The 14,756-nt window shown below is 39.8% G+C and overlaps 1 protein-coding gene across 3 annotated transcripts in view; it reads left to right on the forward strand.

Moving 5' to 3' along the window:
* Positions 1-14,756, forward strand: part of PIK3C2A (phosphatidylinositol-4-phosphate 3-kinase catalytic subunit type 2 alpha) — a 193,341-nt gene that overhangs the window by 94,787 nt on the left and 83,798 nt on the right. For all 3 annotated transcript variants that reach the window (XM_060606135.3, XM_078433279.2, XM_060606134.2), the window contains one exon: positions 3,344-4,464. In XM_060606135.3, the coding sequence (XP_060462118.2) occupies positions 3,397-4,464 (1,068 nt within the window). In that variant the 5' untranslated portion in view covers positions 3,344-3,396. The remainder of the gene's footprint in view (positions 1-3,343; positions 4,465-14,756) is intronic.

The raw sequence follows: 14,756 nt of genomic DNA on the forward strand, positions 1-14,756 counted from the left end.
GTGTTACATTAAAAAAAATTTTTTTTTAAATGTTTTTTTATTTATTTTTTTGAGACAGAGAGAGACAGAGCATGAATGGGGGAGGGTCAGAGAGAGAGGGAGACACAGAATCGGAAGCAGGCTCCAGGCTCTGAGCCATCAGCCCAGAGCCTGACACGGGGCTCGAACTCACGAACCGTGAGATCGTGACCTGAGCCGAAGTCGGACGCTCAACCGACTGAGCCACCCAGGCGCCCCCAAAAAATTTTTTTTAATGTTTATTTTTTAGAGAGAGAGAGAGGGACAGGAGTGCGAGTGGGGGAGGGGCAGAGAGGGAGGAAAACACATAATGTTAAGCAGGCTCCAGCCTCTGAGCTATTAGCACAGAGCCTGATGCAGGGCTCCAACCTCCAAACTGTGAGATCATGACCTGAGCCAAAGTCGGATGCTTAACTGACTGAGCCACCCAGGTGCCCCTCATTTGTGTTACATTAGTTTGAATTCACTTTGGGTGTTTCCCTACCTCTATCATTAAACTTTTATTTCGCACATACTGTGGACAAGCACTGTGCTAGAAAAAGGATGTAAGTAGGAGCTCTCCTCATTTCTAGGTATTCAAACTAAAATCTCGAATCAGATTAGATTAATAATAGATGTCATTTATTTAATGCCTCTGCCTAAGGCCAGTGATAAACACTTTTTAGTTGCATTGTTTCATTTGATCCTTATAATTTAAGAGATAGATACTTTTTCATTTTATTTTATTTTATTATTTATTTATTTTTAAAATTTACATCCAAGTTAATTAGCATATAGTGCAACAGTGATTTCAGGGGTAGATTCCTTAGTGCCCCGTACCCATTTAGCCCATCCCCCCTCTCACAACCCCTCCAGTAACCCTCTGTTTGTTCTCTATATTTAAGAGTCTCTCTTGTTTTGTCTCCCCCCCTCTGTTTTTATATTATTTGTGCTTCCCTTCTCTGTGTTCATCTGTTCTGTGTCTTGAAGTCCTGATATGAGTGAAGTCATACGGTATTTGTCTTTCTCTAATTTTGCTTAGCCTAATACCCTCTAGTTCCATCCATGTAGTTGCAAATGGCAAGATTTCATTCTTTTTGATTGCCGAGTAATACTCCATTGTATATACCACATCTTCTTTATCCATTCATCTGTCGATAGACATTTGAGCTCTTTCCATACTTTGGCTATTGTCGATAGTGCTGCTATAAACATGGGAGTGCATGTGCCCCTTCGAAACAGCATACTTGTATCCCTTGGATAAATGCCTAGTAGTGCAGTTGCTGGGTTGTAGGGTAGTTCTATTTTTAATTTTTTGAGGAACTTCCATATTGTTTTCCAGAGTGACTGCACCAGTTTGCATTCCCACCAACGGTGCAAAAGAGATCTTCCTTCTCCGCATATTTGCCAACATCTCTTGTTGCCTGAGTTGTTCATGTTAGCCATTCTGACAGGTGTGAGGTGGTATTTCCTTGTAGTTTTGATTTGTATTTCCCTGATGATGACTAATGTTGAGCATTTTTGGTACTTTTTCATTTTAAAAGTAAACTAAGGCATGTGGAAAAGTTTGACTTGCCCAAGCACTTACAGCTTCATGAATCAAGCTGATGTGACTCCAGAACCCAGAATTAACTCCTGAATTACAATGATTAGAAGCAAGCAATGTGCCTTATTTTATACAGTAGGTAACTAACCCTTTAATTGGTCATCTTGCTTCATAGGGTAATTTTAATCTTAATTGTGCTTAAGTAGAAGATTAAATTTTTACAAGCTGATCATTGAGAAAGTTTAATAAACTATTTTTCTAGTTTATGAGTAAATATTTTAGCAATTTGAAAAAGGAGAAATTTTAGTGTTATAACTTTTTTAAATTAAACTCTGCCCAATGTAGGGCTTGAACTCACAACCCCGAGATCAAGAGTTGCATGCTCTACCAACTGAGCCAGTCAGGCACTCTAGTATTATAGCTAATGATTTAACTGCAGATAATCAGATAGATGCGTGGTCAAAACTATGTGGCTGGGGCGTCTGGGTGGCACAGTCGGTTAAGCGTCCGACTTCAGCCAGGTCACGATCTTGCGGTCTGTGAGTTCGAGCCCCGTGTCAGGCTCTGGGCTGATGGCTCGGAGCCTGGAGCCTGTTTCCGATTCTGTGTCTCCCTCTCTCTCTGCCCCTCCCCCGTTCATGCTCTGTCTCTCTCTGTCCCAAAAATAAATAAAAAACGTTGAAAAAAAATTTTTTTTTAAAAAAACTATGTGGCAAATTCAGCCATAAATTTAACCTTTGAATGGAGTACTGCAGTTTCTTATAGCTTTAACACTTTCATTATGCTGATCTGTTATGTCAGTTGTTCTAGATTATAAACCCTTAATCAATTTTTCATATGATGCTTTTTAAAAAAATGTTTATTTTGAGAGAGTGAGAGTGCACATGCACGTGAGCAGGGTTGGGGCAGAGAGAGAGGGAGAGAGAGAATCCCAAGTAGGCTCCGTGCGTAGCGTGATGTGGGACTCGATCTCAAGAAACGTGAGATCATGACCTGAGCCAAAATCAAGAGTTGGTTGCTTAGCCAATTGAGCCACCCAGGAGCCCCTCATATGAGGTTTTGTTAGTAGTTCCTTGACTTTATTGACTAGGTATTAGGTACTTTTATTGCCAATTGGCTTATGAACAATTTAACAAATAGCCAAAGATTGAAACCATTTTGACTTGCTATTTGCATAACAGTAAACCATGTTGAAACTCATGAAAGTATGTGACTAGCAAGGCATTTTGTGCCAAGAATCCTGCCAAAGTGCCATTAGTTAACAGCAGCCATTGTGACACCTGAAGTGAAAGGTTCTTGAGTTCATCCACCATTCGAGCTTTCCTGTTAGGTCAGGAAATGAGGTAAAGTTATGTATGTCTAAGCATATCCCTTACCTCAGCAGTGTATAAGATAATTTATTTTTAAAGAGCAAAGAACATCTTATTTTTTTAAGTTTATTTATTTTGAGAGAGAGCAATTGGGAGTGGGAGAGGCGCAGAAAGAGGGGGAGACTGAGAATCCCAAGCAGCCTCTGCACTTCCAGCACAGAGCATGATGTGGGGCTCTACCTCACAACTGTGAGATCATAACCTGAGCTGAAATCAAGAGTCAGACGCTTAATTGACTAAGCCACTGAGGCGTCCCTGAGATATTTTAAAAATGTTCCTTCACTCAGATTTCCCACAACTGTTCATTTTATTTTATTTTATAGTTTATTTGTAAGTGGCTTTAAATTCTAAGTCATATGAGTGGGTTACAAACAAAATAAATTTGTGTTTAAAAAATCTAATTGAGTGTTATGTTTATTTTTGTGTATAGGTCTTGCTATTTTGGAAGCTACAAGAAAAAAATAGATTAGGGGAGGTTTGGTCATGGCTCAGATATCCAACAATAATGGATTTAAGCAATGTTCATCACATCTGGAACCAACAAGAACAAAAGAAGTGGACAAGGAAGAAGCATTACAGATGGAAGCAGAGGCTTTAGCAAAACTGCAAAAGGATAGAGGAGTGATTGATAATCAGAGAGCCTTTGAGTTATCAAGCAACACCAGACAAAAAGCACAAGTTTATAACAAACAGGATTATGATCTCATGGTGTTTCCTGAATCTGACACCCCAAAAAGAGCAGATATTGATGTAGAAAAGCTCACGCAAGCTGAACTTGAGAAACTATTGCTTGATGACAATTTCGAAACTAGGAGAACACCTGTCTTGCCAGTTACTCCTGTTCTGAGCCCTTCGTTTTCAGCACAGGTCTATCTTCGACCTACTATTCAGAGAGGACAGTGGCCACCTAGGTTATCAGGGCCTTCCACTTATACTTTACCTTCTATTTATCAGTCAACTTACAGCAGTAAACAGACTGTATTCCAAAATGGCTTCAGTCCAAGAATGCCTGCTTTTCCATCCACAGAACCTATATATTTAAGCTTTCCAGGACAGTCTCCATATTTTTCATATCCTTTGACACCTGCCACACCCTTTCATCCACAAGGAAGCTTACCTATCTATCATCCAGTAGTCAGTCCTGACATGGCAAAGCTGTTTGACAAAATAGCTAGTACATCAGAATTTTTAAAAAATGGAAAAGCGAGGACTGACTTGGAGATCAAACATTCAAAAGCTACAGTAAACAATTTACAGGTATCTCCAAAGTCTGAAGATATAAGTAAATTCGACTGGTTAGACTTGGATCCTCTAAGTAAACCTAAGGTGGACAATGTGGAGGTGGTAGACCACGAGGAAGAGAAAAATATTCCAGGTTTACTAGCAGAGGATCCTTGGGATGCTGTTCTTCTTGAAGAGAGATCACCAGCAAGTTGTCACCTTGAAAGAAAGGTGAATGGAAAATCTCTTTCTGGGGCAACGGTAACAAGAAGCCTGTCTTTAAATATTCGAACAACTCAGTTTACAAAAGTCCAGGGCCAAATATCTCAGGTATAGTCTTTTCTTACTAACTTCTCAAATGTAGTAATATAACACAGAATTCATGTTTGCGTACATAATTTATTAGGTAAAAGAAATCTTTTTCATTTTGAATTTTGTTTTCTTTATTCCTAAATGTGCTGTGAATTTTAGATTGTGTGGTAAAGGATGAAATGTGTTTAGGTCAGTTGAACAATTACTTGCTATTAATAGATTTTTTTCTAGGATTATAAATTAAACTCTAATCAAGGATCTGGCTGTCACTGATAGGCATTTAAGATAATTTTTATCTCTCATGTCTGCTCATTATATACAGTCCTACTTTCTCTTCATTATCTTTTATTTTTCAGGTTAAACCAGTAATTTTGGTTTTTAACCCCATTATGGAAAATTTTCCATATATTTTGTTTTTAACCATAAGTGAATGGAAGGAAAGGAAGGAAACCCCATAAAAGTCATTAAAGGACTCTCTCTCCACACCTATATTGATTAAAATAAAAATGTGGTATAGTTGCTGAGTTCATATTGTCTTACTCTCTGTAAAAACTAGTTAAGGGTAGCTGGAACAGGATGTCTTCCCTCAGATGAGAGGCAGCAGGATTTAGATTTTTCCTTTCCAAATACAGTATATCATTGCAGGTTTCTATTTTGCTCTTGTAATATCTGTGGGTCTTGGGAATGTTTAAGTTTCATTCTCCCCTTAATGCGAATTACATCATTCAGCTAATTAGATAAGCACTTAGTTACTCTTTAGGTGCTGGGAATCAACTAGCCTTTAGGGAAGGAGAAGCAAATTTTGCATGATTTTGAATGGGTGTATGTTGAATTGCGACTTTAAAAGCCATTTTGGAGAAAGAAGCAGGTAGTAAGAAGGCTTGGAAACACAGATGAGATTTTTGGATGACATTATCAGAAAAGAGAAAAATCTTAACTAATGCAATGTTTTATAAGTGGATTTTGACTACAGTTCACTAAGGATATGTTATTTTAAGCTTTTCAGTATTTACAAATTTAGTCACATAATCTCTTAATACTTTCAATTAAAAAATCACAAGTTAATTCCATATTTTAAATTGATATCCTAAATATAACGTCAAATTATTTTCTCTTAATATCTCTGTCATATTGTTGAGGGTTTTCTTTTTGTTTTTACAAAATAACAGTCATTGGGCACTTGGATGGCTCAGTCGGTTGAGCGTCTGACTTTAGCCCAGGTCATGATCTCATGCTTTGGGAGTTCGAGCCCCACATTGGGCTCTCTGCTGTCAATGCAGAGCCTGCCTCAGATCCTTTGTCCCTCTCTCTCTGTCCATCCCCTGCTTGTGTTCTCTCAAAAATAAGTAAAAATTAAAAAAAAAAAAAACCAAAATAACAGTCATTTCCTAAAGTATTTAAAAGGAGATGGAGAAACTAAGCCATGAGTCATCCACCAAAAAAAAAAACAAAAAAAAAACCAACAAAAAACAAAAAAGAAGATGGGGTGGGGAAAATATACCAAAAAGAACTGATAATTGTATATTTAGCATTCTGAGGCACTACTCAACTTTCCCATAGTGGCTGCACCATTTTACATCCCATCAGCAATGTGTGAGAGCTCTAGTTTCTCCATATCCTTGCCAACACTTGTTATTTTCCATTTTCTGGATTATCGCCATCCTGATGGATGTGAAACAGTATCACTATGGTTTTGATTTACATTTCCTGATGACTAATGATGATGAGTATCTTTTCATGTGCTTAATTGGCCATTTATCTTTTTTTTGAGAAAATGTCTATTTAAGTCATTTGCTCGTTCTAAAAATCGGATTGTTCATAGCAGCTTTACTCATAATAGCTCCAAAGTAGAAACAACCCAAATACCTCATCAACTGATGAATGGGTAAACCAAAGTGGTATGTTCATACAGTGGAATATTACCCACAAAAAAGTGAAGTCCTGATATATGTTATAACATGGATGAACTTTAAAAACATAAATGAGGGGCTCCTGGGTGGCTCGGTCGGTTACGCGTCCGACTTCAGCTCAGGTCATGATCTCACGGTCTGTGCGTTCGAGCCCCGCGTCGGGCTCTGGGCTGATGACTCGGAGCCTGGAGCCTGCTTCCGATTCTGTGTCTCCCTCTCTCTCTGCCCCTGCCCCGTTCATGCTCTGTCTCTCTCTGTCTCAAAAATAAATAAAATAAAAACGTTAAAAAAAATTAAAAAAAAAAAATAAATAAATAAAAACATAAATGAAAGAAGCCAGGCACAAAAGACCATGTTTTGTATGATTCATTTTATATATGTCCAGAAATGGCAAATCCATAGAGAAAGAAAGCAGATTAGTGTTTTCCAGGGGTCAGGGAAGGAAAGAATGGGAATGATTGTTTAATTGTTACTGGGGTTTTGGGGAGGATGATGAAAATGCTCTAGAATTAGACCATTTCAGTCTTCTTACCATAGTGGTGATGACCACACAGCATTGTGAATGTATTGAAAGCCAGTGAATTTTATGTTCTGTGAATTTTACCTTAATTAAAAATATATTAAAGGCACTAGTTCACCTGATCCATCCTGCTCAGGCCAGACCACTGCTGGATTCACATTTGAATCAGTGTTCCAATGGAGAGATCCCTCCCCAAACGTGGGTCTCCTTTTTATAGGCAAAGCATGACAGCATGAGGGGATGGTGTCTGACACTATGCAGTCTGGATTAGGGAAATCAGCTGTTTCAGGAGTTGTTTGGGAAGGGCAACTGCCTAGAACTTGGAAATCTCAGGAGCTATGGAAATTTGCAGTTTTTGCTATCAGAAAAAAGGCAGCACCTGGTCCTATAGGGAGCTAAGTGTAGGCTCAGTCCTCCCATTGGTAGAAGAGAGAGTCCCTGACTGTCCATACAACCCATCCAGGTCACTTTTAAATACTCCTGCTCCTTGCATCACACTTTTGTATGTATGTATTCACATCTCTACAATATGTGCATTGTGACCACAATACATAGACTATCTTGAATTTGATCAAATATTTATAAATGACTGGTTTATTTCATATCTGTGTGTCTCAAATTCTAATTTTCTCAGCATCAAAAATTCATTTATCCACTAAGGGAAACATTATTCCAAGTGAGCTGAGATTACCATTTTAGGTGAATTGTGGTTATTATCTTAGATAAGTTGAGGTTTCTGGATCAACTGGAGTTATTTACTGTCCAGTGATCCTGGATCAGAACTCAGAACCTGAGAGCTGCATTCTTTTTATCTACGTGTAGATATTCAAACTGAACTTTTTTTTCTTTTCTTTTAATGGTCACTGAGACAGTAGAGAGTTCCTAAGAATCCTATGAGGACAGAGCAACCGATACCTATTTTACAATTGAGGAAATGTAAAGAAATTTAGGAATTCTTAATTTTTTCATATAATAATGGTATTGTAAGTTAAATGAGCTCTTATATTTTAGAGATGTATACTGAAGAATTTGTAAATGAAATGTAATAAATTATAGTTTTAATAGAAGGAAGAGCTGGGGATAGGGTGCTTCTAGATGCAACAAGATTGGCTATATATATGTTGATAATTATTGAAGCTGTGATGGATACATGGGTGTTCATTATATTATTTTTTCTACTTTTGTATGTCTGAAAATTTCCACAATACATTAGAGGTTAGGAAGAAGACCACAGAACTATTTGTAAGAAGAAAAGCTGATGTTCAGACCCATGATGTGACTCTAAAATCGCTTCCCCCACTCCATCCCTTTAGTGATAGAACATGCTATTTTGGAAGTAATAAGTTCCCTATCAAACATGGGTTAAATAATTGGCTTCCCGAACTTAGTTGTATGTCACTGTGCCCTGAAGAGGAGTTCAGGCTTCTTCAGTCCTGATACTGTGTGTTTGGGGGTGGGAATAAGTGGTGATATTTTGGAATTTGAGGGAAAAGATGACTTAAAAACATTTTTTTTTCCTTCTTTAAGTGATTTTGATGCAGCTAACCTGCTCCCTTGGACTAGCATTTGGAACCTTTTGACTAGATGACTTTAAAGTTAGTTTCTCTGTATTTCAGAAGCCTGTGAAATTGGGTAGGTGACAAGACAAATAGCAAAACAAAAATTAAGTACCCTGGAAACCATTTCTTCACAACTTAAGTTGCTTTTGCTACAAAATCCTGCTTCCTTTTCTTTCCTTTTTTCCGTCTTTAGACTGGTCACTTACAGTTCAACTGATATTTTCTCCACCCTTTCCTTTGGTGAGGACAGGGCTGTGATACCCACATGCCTTTCTTTCATTGCTCCCTGCATACATCTTTTCCTCCTTATTTTTAATATTTGTCATAGTACCACCTGCTGTTAAGACATCTAATGCCATTCTATTTTGTAGAACTGCTTTACGCATATGGGTCATTTCAACATTTAATGTAATGCTATTTTCAGAGTCATTTAAGGCCTTATTTGTGTATTTATCAAGGGCCTTCTTGTGCTGTATGACATTTTGAGCTTAAGTGTTGATCAGTAATGGCCTCAGTAGTTTTCATTAAACTAATATTTGCATAGCCAGCCTTTCTTTGTCTTCTTTTTATAAAACTACTGTATGGAAACCAACTATCGGTGTTACCTATTGCTAGATCTGGATGGTGGAATAGACTAGTTCTAGTCATATTCAAACATAATAGCATAGTCTGGTCCAGGTATGACAGATGTCAGATTTAGGGTTTGACAGGTTTTGAGAACAGTGTCAGGGGAGTATAAAAGTATAGCTTGATATTTAGTCATCCCCTGTCATCCATTGATGACCTTTAGTTTCTGAAATTCTTTGAACGTGATGAGAGGTTGTCACAGTCAATGGCTTTCCCATCAGAAGTTTAGATGCTTCTACTGGTAGTGCAGTAGCTGCTACTGCTCCTAAAGGCAAGGTGGCCATCCTTGGGCTACATTGTCAATGGATTTGGAAAAATATCCTGCAGGTTTCAATTAATGCCCTAGTTTTCATGTTAGGGGCTAAGGCGTGGCTTCTTTTTTCAGCAAGGAATAGGGTAAATAAATGGCTTTTCTAAGTTTGGTAGAGGTAGAGCTAGCAGAGGGTAGTTTAATTTTTAGTTGTTGAAAGATCCCCTGTTGTTCTTTATCCCATTTTGAAGGCTCTTTATCTGGTCCTCTAGTGGCTTCATATAGAAATTTGGCTAGGACTCCAAGCTCTGGGATCTGTAGGTGGCAAAATCTAGGCATTCCTGTAAAGGTTTGGAGTTGGTTTTATGTGACAGGAGGTTCCAATTCTGTTATAGCTCTTTTTCTCTCAATTGGCAGGGAATGCTATCCAGTAGTTAATTCATATCCCATATTTCTGTTTAGAAGTTTGAGCCTTTTTAGACTGTTCTTGGTATCCTGTCTCTCTAAGAAAGTTTAGTACAACAATAGAATTATTGTCTGAGACCTCTTTCATGGAGCTTCATATTAAAATATCATCCACATATTGTACTGTTATTCCCTGAGGCAGTATAAGGTCTCTAAACTCTCTGCTGAGTGTATTGCCAGACAAATGGGGACTCTTCTCTAAATCCCTGTGGTAGGACTGTCCATGTAAGCTGGCATGCTTGATGTTCTCCTACTGGAGTCCATTCAAAGGTCAGTAGAGGCTGGACCTCTTCACTTAAGGGGATACAAAAGGAGAAATGCTTTAAATCAAGCACTGTAAGCCATACACCTTTCTGTATTGCCCGAAGTTTGAGTCATTACAGTATAAGGGTTTGTCACTCTAGGGTGAATAAGGACTATAGCTTCATTTATTACTCTGAGGTCTTGTACCATTCTGTACTGGCCATTAGGTTTCTATTTAAAAAAACAAACAAACATTTTTTTTTTTTTTTTTTAAACATTTTTTATTTATTTTTGGGACAGAGAGAGACAGAGCATGAACGGGGGAGGGTCAGAGAGAGAGGGAGACACAGAATCGGAAACAGGCTCCAGGCTCCGAGCCATCAGCCCAGAGCCTGACGCGGGGCTCGAACTCACGGACCGCGAGATCGTGACCTGGCTGAAGTCGGACGCTTAACCAACTGCGCCACCCAGGCGCCCCAACATTTTTTTAAATGTTTGTTTATTTTGAGAGGGTGTGGGGGTGGGAGGAGCAGAGAGCAAGAGAGAATCCCAAGCAGGCTCCATACTGTCAGCACAGAGCCTGACGCAAGACTCCATCTCACAAACCATGAGATCATGATCTAGCCAAAATCAAGAGTTGGACATTTAACCAACTGAGCAACCCAGGTGCCCCTTAAACATTTTATTTATTTTTTTTTTTTTTAAATTTTTTTTTTTTTTTAACGTTTATTTATTTTTGAGACAGAGTGAGACAGAGCATGAACGGGGGAGGGGCAGAGAGAGAGGGAGACACAGAATCAGAAGCAGGCTCCAGGCTCTGAGCCATCAGCCCAGAGCCCGACGCGGGGCTCGAACTCACGGACCGTGAGATCGTGACCTGGGCCGAAGTCGGACGTCTAACCGACTGAGCCACCCAGGCGCCCCTAAACATTTTATTTTTAAATTTTTTTAATGTTTTTTTATTTTTGACAGAGAGAGAGAGAGACAGAGCATGAGCAGGGGAGGGGCAGAGAGAGAGGGAGACACAGAATCCGAAGCAGGCTGAAGGCTCTGAGCTGTCAGCACAGAGCCCAACGCGGGGCTCGAACTCACAGACCGTGAGATCGCGACCTGAGCCGAAGTCAGACACTCAACCGACTAAGCCACCCAGGTGCCCCTAAACATTTTATTTTTAATCTCTGCACCCAACGTGGCACTCAAATTTACAACCCTAAGATTAAGAGTTGTGTGCTCCACCAACTGGGCCAGCCAGGCACCCCTCTCCATTAGGCTTAACAGGCAAAATGGGAGTATTATAAGGGGACTGGCAAGGTTTAAGAATTTCATTTGTAAGAAATTTATCTATGAGTGGTTAGAATCCAGCCCTGACTTCTGTCTTAAGAGGATATTGTTTTCTGTGTGCAATAATAGCAAGATCCTTTAGAGCTGTTTTGATGGGATGGACTATTGCCTTCCCTGGGATATCATAATTCCAAATTTGGGGATCTACATGTTCCCAAATGTTAGGGGGAATTCCAGGTGGATGTCCAGTTTTTCTTCAGCCCTTAGAGAGGAGACCATCCTCCTGTCTAGTTAGTTTGAACTGGCTTCCCAACTTAAACATGAGGTCCCTTCCCAGTAGGGGAGTGGGACAGGAAGGGAGAACCAGAAAAGAATGGGTTATTACTTGGTCTCTATGTTTACAAGTTACAAGAAAAGTTTGTAAGCATGATTTAGGTTCTCCTCCTTCTATTCTAGTAATTTTAGAAAGACAGGTCGGACTGGAGTGCTAAATAAGGGCAGAGTGAGTGGCTCCTGTATCAATAAGAAAATCAATGAATTTAACTTACTCCCACATCCAGGGTAACATGGAGCTCAGCCATCATTATGTTCAGGGGAGCCAGACCAATCTCAGGGCCCTGTCATGCTCTCTTCAGGTTGTTCCACTGGGTTGAAGTTTGAGGACCTAGGGCCATTTTTGCCAATTTATGGTGAATGTCTGGTGCTGACTGGCTTATAAAATGCCTATTTAGGATAACCAGCCTTTCTGGTGTGGCTGAGTCTAAATTTATATATTTACCAATTTATTCTATTAAAAACCCCAAAAATAAGGCTGGATTTTCATCATTTGCCTGGGTTACTTCCTTAATTTTATCAAAATTGACAGGTTTAGAAAATCCTCTTTTCATTCCCTCCAGTAAACACATGACCATATGGTCTCATCTTCCCCTGCCAGGTCTGTCCTTTTGGTAGTTCCAGTGAGGCTCGGCATTAGGAACAGTGAGTGTCTCCTCCTACTAGATAATGATTTCTATCCCTGGTCACCCAGCTTATCTGCAAATTCTTGTGTCCTAGCCCAAATTTAGGCCTTTTCTTCTGGGGTACAACAGTGCATTAGAATAATATAGATATCCTGACAGGATAAATCAAATAGTAGAGACACCTGGTGAAATACATCTATAAACTTATGTGGATCCTCTGAGTATCATCCTAGTTGTTTTATTTGTGCCAGATCTGACATAGAAAATGGGACATGTACCTTAATTGTGCCCATTTCCCTGTTTGCTGCTTCCCAAAGTGGATACAGTCCTGCCTTAGTCTGAGTGTTTGATAGGTATGATGTTCTACTTCTAGTACATCCCACTGGGCTTGGAGCAGAAGGCTCCAAAGGTTTATACGGAGGGGGAGTTATTAAGGGTCTGGGCTCGCATGTGGGCTTATTGTGACTTTTTCTTCTGCTGATTGATTTGTCAGACTCAATTGGTTTCTTTGATTGAGTGGTCTATTTTATTTATTTATTTATTTATTTATCTATTTATTTATTTATTTTTACATTTAACTGTGTGTTATATATTTATTTTTTTAACTGTAGTTGGCACATTGTGTTCTGCATTTTTTAAAAGTCTATTTATTTTTGAGAGAGTATGGGGGGAGGGGCAGAGAGAGAGAGGGGAAGAGAGAGGATCCCAAGCAGGCTTCACACCGTCAGTGTGGAGTCCTCTGTGGGTCTCGAACCCACAAACTGTGAGATCATGACCTGAGCCCAAGAGTCAGATGCTTAACTGACTGAGCCACCCAAGTGCCCCTTGGACGGTCTATTTAAACAATCATCATTTAAATATCTAGGGGCGCCTGGGTGGCTCAGTTGGTGAAGTGTCCAACTCGTGATTTCGGCTCACGTAATGATCCCAGGGTTCATGAGATCCAGCCCCGAGTTGGTTTCTGCGCTGTCAGCATGAAGCCTGCTTGGGATTCTCTCTCTTTCCCACTCTTTCTGCCCGTCCCCCACTTGCTCTCAAAATAAATAAACATTCAAAATAAAATAAAACATCTAAAGGTGGGGGGGCCTGGAATCTTACCAGGCACATCCTACAAATCTCTCTTAGATTAGGATCCTGACTCAGTGTCATCAAGGTCTGGATGTAGGGCCCTTCAGTCCATTTCCCATGATGCCTGCAAAAAAGGTCTAATTGGTAAATAGTATTAAAGTTTAAGGACCTGTTAATGGGCATTTTTCATCATCCTCCAGAGAATATTGAGGCCAGGCATTATTACAGAAGAAGATGAAGTACTTCTTTAAATCCTTTTGTCCAGGGGCACCTGGGTGGCTCAGTTGATTAGGCATATGACTTTGGCTAGGTCATGATCTCAGGGCTTGTGAGTTCAAGCCTTAAGGCTGGCTCTGTGCTGACAGCTCAGAGCCTGGAGTCAGCTTCAGATTCTATCTTTGTCTTCCTCTGCCCCTCCCCTGCTCACTCATTTCTCTCTCTCTCTCTCTCTCTCTCTCTCTCTCTCTCTCTCTCTCAAATATAAATAAACATTAAAAAAAAATTTTTTTAATCCTTTTGTCTAAATTGACTCCAATGTGCTAGGAGACAGCCCAAAGGGGTATCCTTTGGGGTTGAGGAAGTTGATCCCATATTTAATTCCTATAAAATGAAGAGAGTACATTAACTAAGAGTCCATTACCAAAATCCCCCTTGGCTTCCAAATGGCATCCCATCAGGAATATTGCCAAAGGTTCCTGGGGTTCAGAGTGGCGGGAAGTATCCCTCATTCTCAGCCACTCTGACACCTTTGTGCCACTTGAAGCGTTGTTGGACCTTTCTTCACTTCCCTGCTGCATCCTAGGCTACAGTAGGTGACAGTGAATGGATAGAAATGCTGGAGAGATTGGGGTTGCCTCTTTCCATTTTGAAAGAGTTGATATATTTGGCAACCAATAATAACACCTTTGTTAGCATCTAGATCTAGTATCAATGGATGGAGTAGAGGTCTTGGCCTTTGTTAATATGGGGCAGCTATTTTATATCATGTTATGTGTCCTATATCTAAGTTAGAAGTACTTTCAATCTGAGGGCAGGACTGAAAACGCCAAACAGTCCATGGGGAAGGACAAATGAAAGACATGATAATATGAAAATATGGAACTCCTGCCTAATCTGGGAAACTTTCTCATGAGCTTTAGCCATAATCCAGTCCCAAGGGAGTGATCCTCCATTGGGTGAGTGCCCCACTGATCCCTTTCTGGAAGCACTCGATTAGACATATCTTGGATTTTATGCTTATCAAGGGATTACATCAGGTTTAGAAGGAAACCTTACATGGGAATCTTGAGATCGGTGGCTATCCTAACGACATATATGGCTGTTCCATGCCTAGGAAGAATACAAGTATTAAAAGAAAAGGTAAAACAGGGAGAGCCTGATTTCTGAGCCCAATGCCATTATGGCCAAAGTACTGGTGCCCAGCTGGGC

Source organism: Panthera onca, chromosome D1 (genome assembly GCF_046562875.1).
Source record: "Panthera onca isolate mPanOnc1 chromosome D1, mPanOnc1 haplotype 2, whole genome shotgun sequence".
Classification (NCBI taxonomy): domain Eukaryota; kingdom Metazoa; phylum Chordata; class Mammalia; order Carnivora; family Felidae; genus Panthera; species Panthera onca.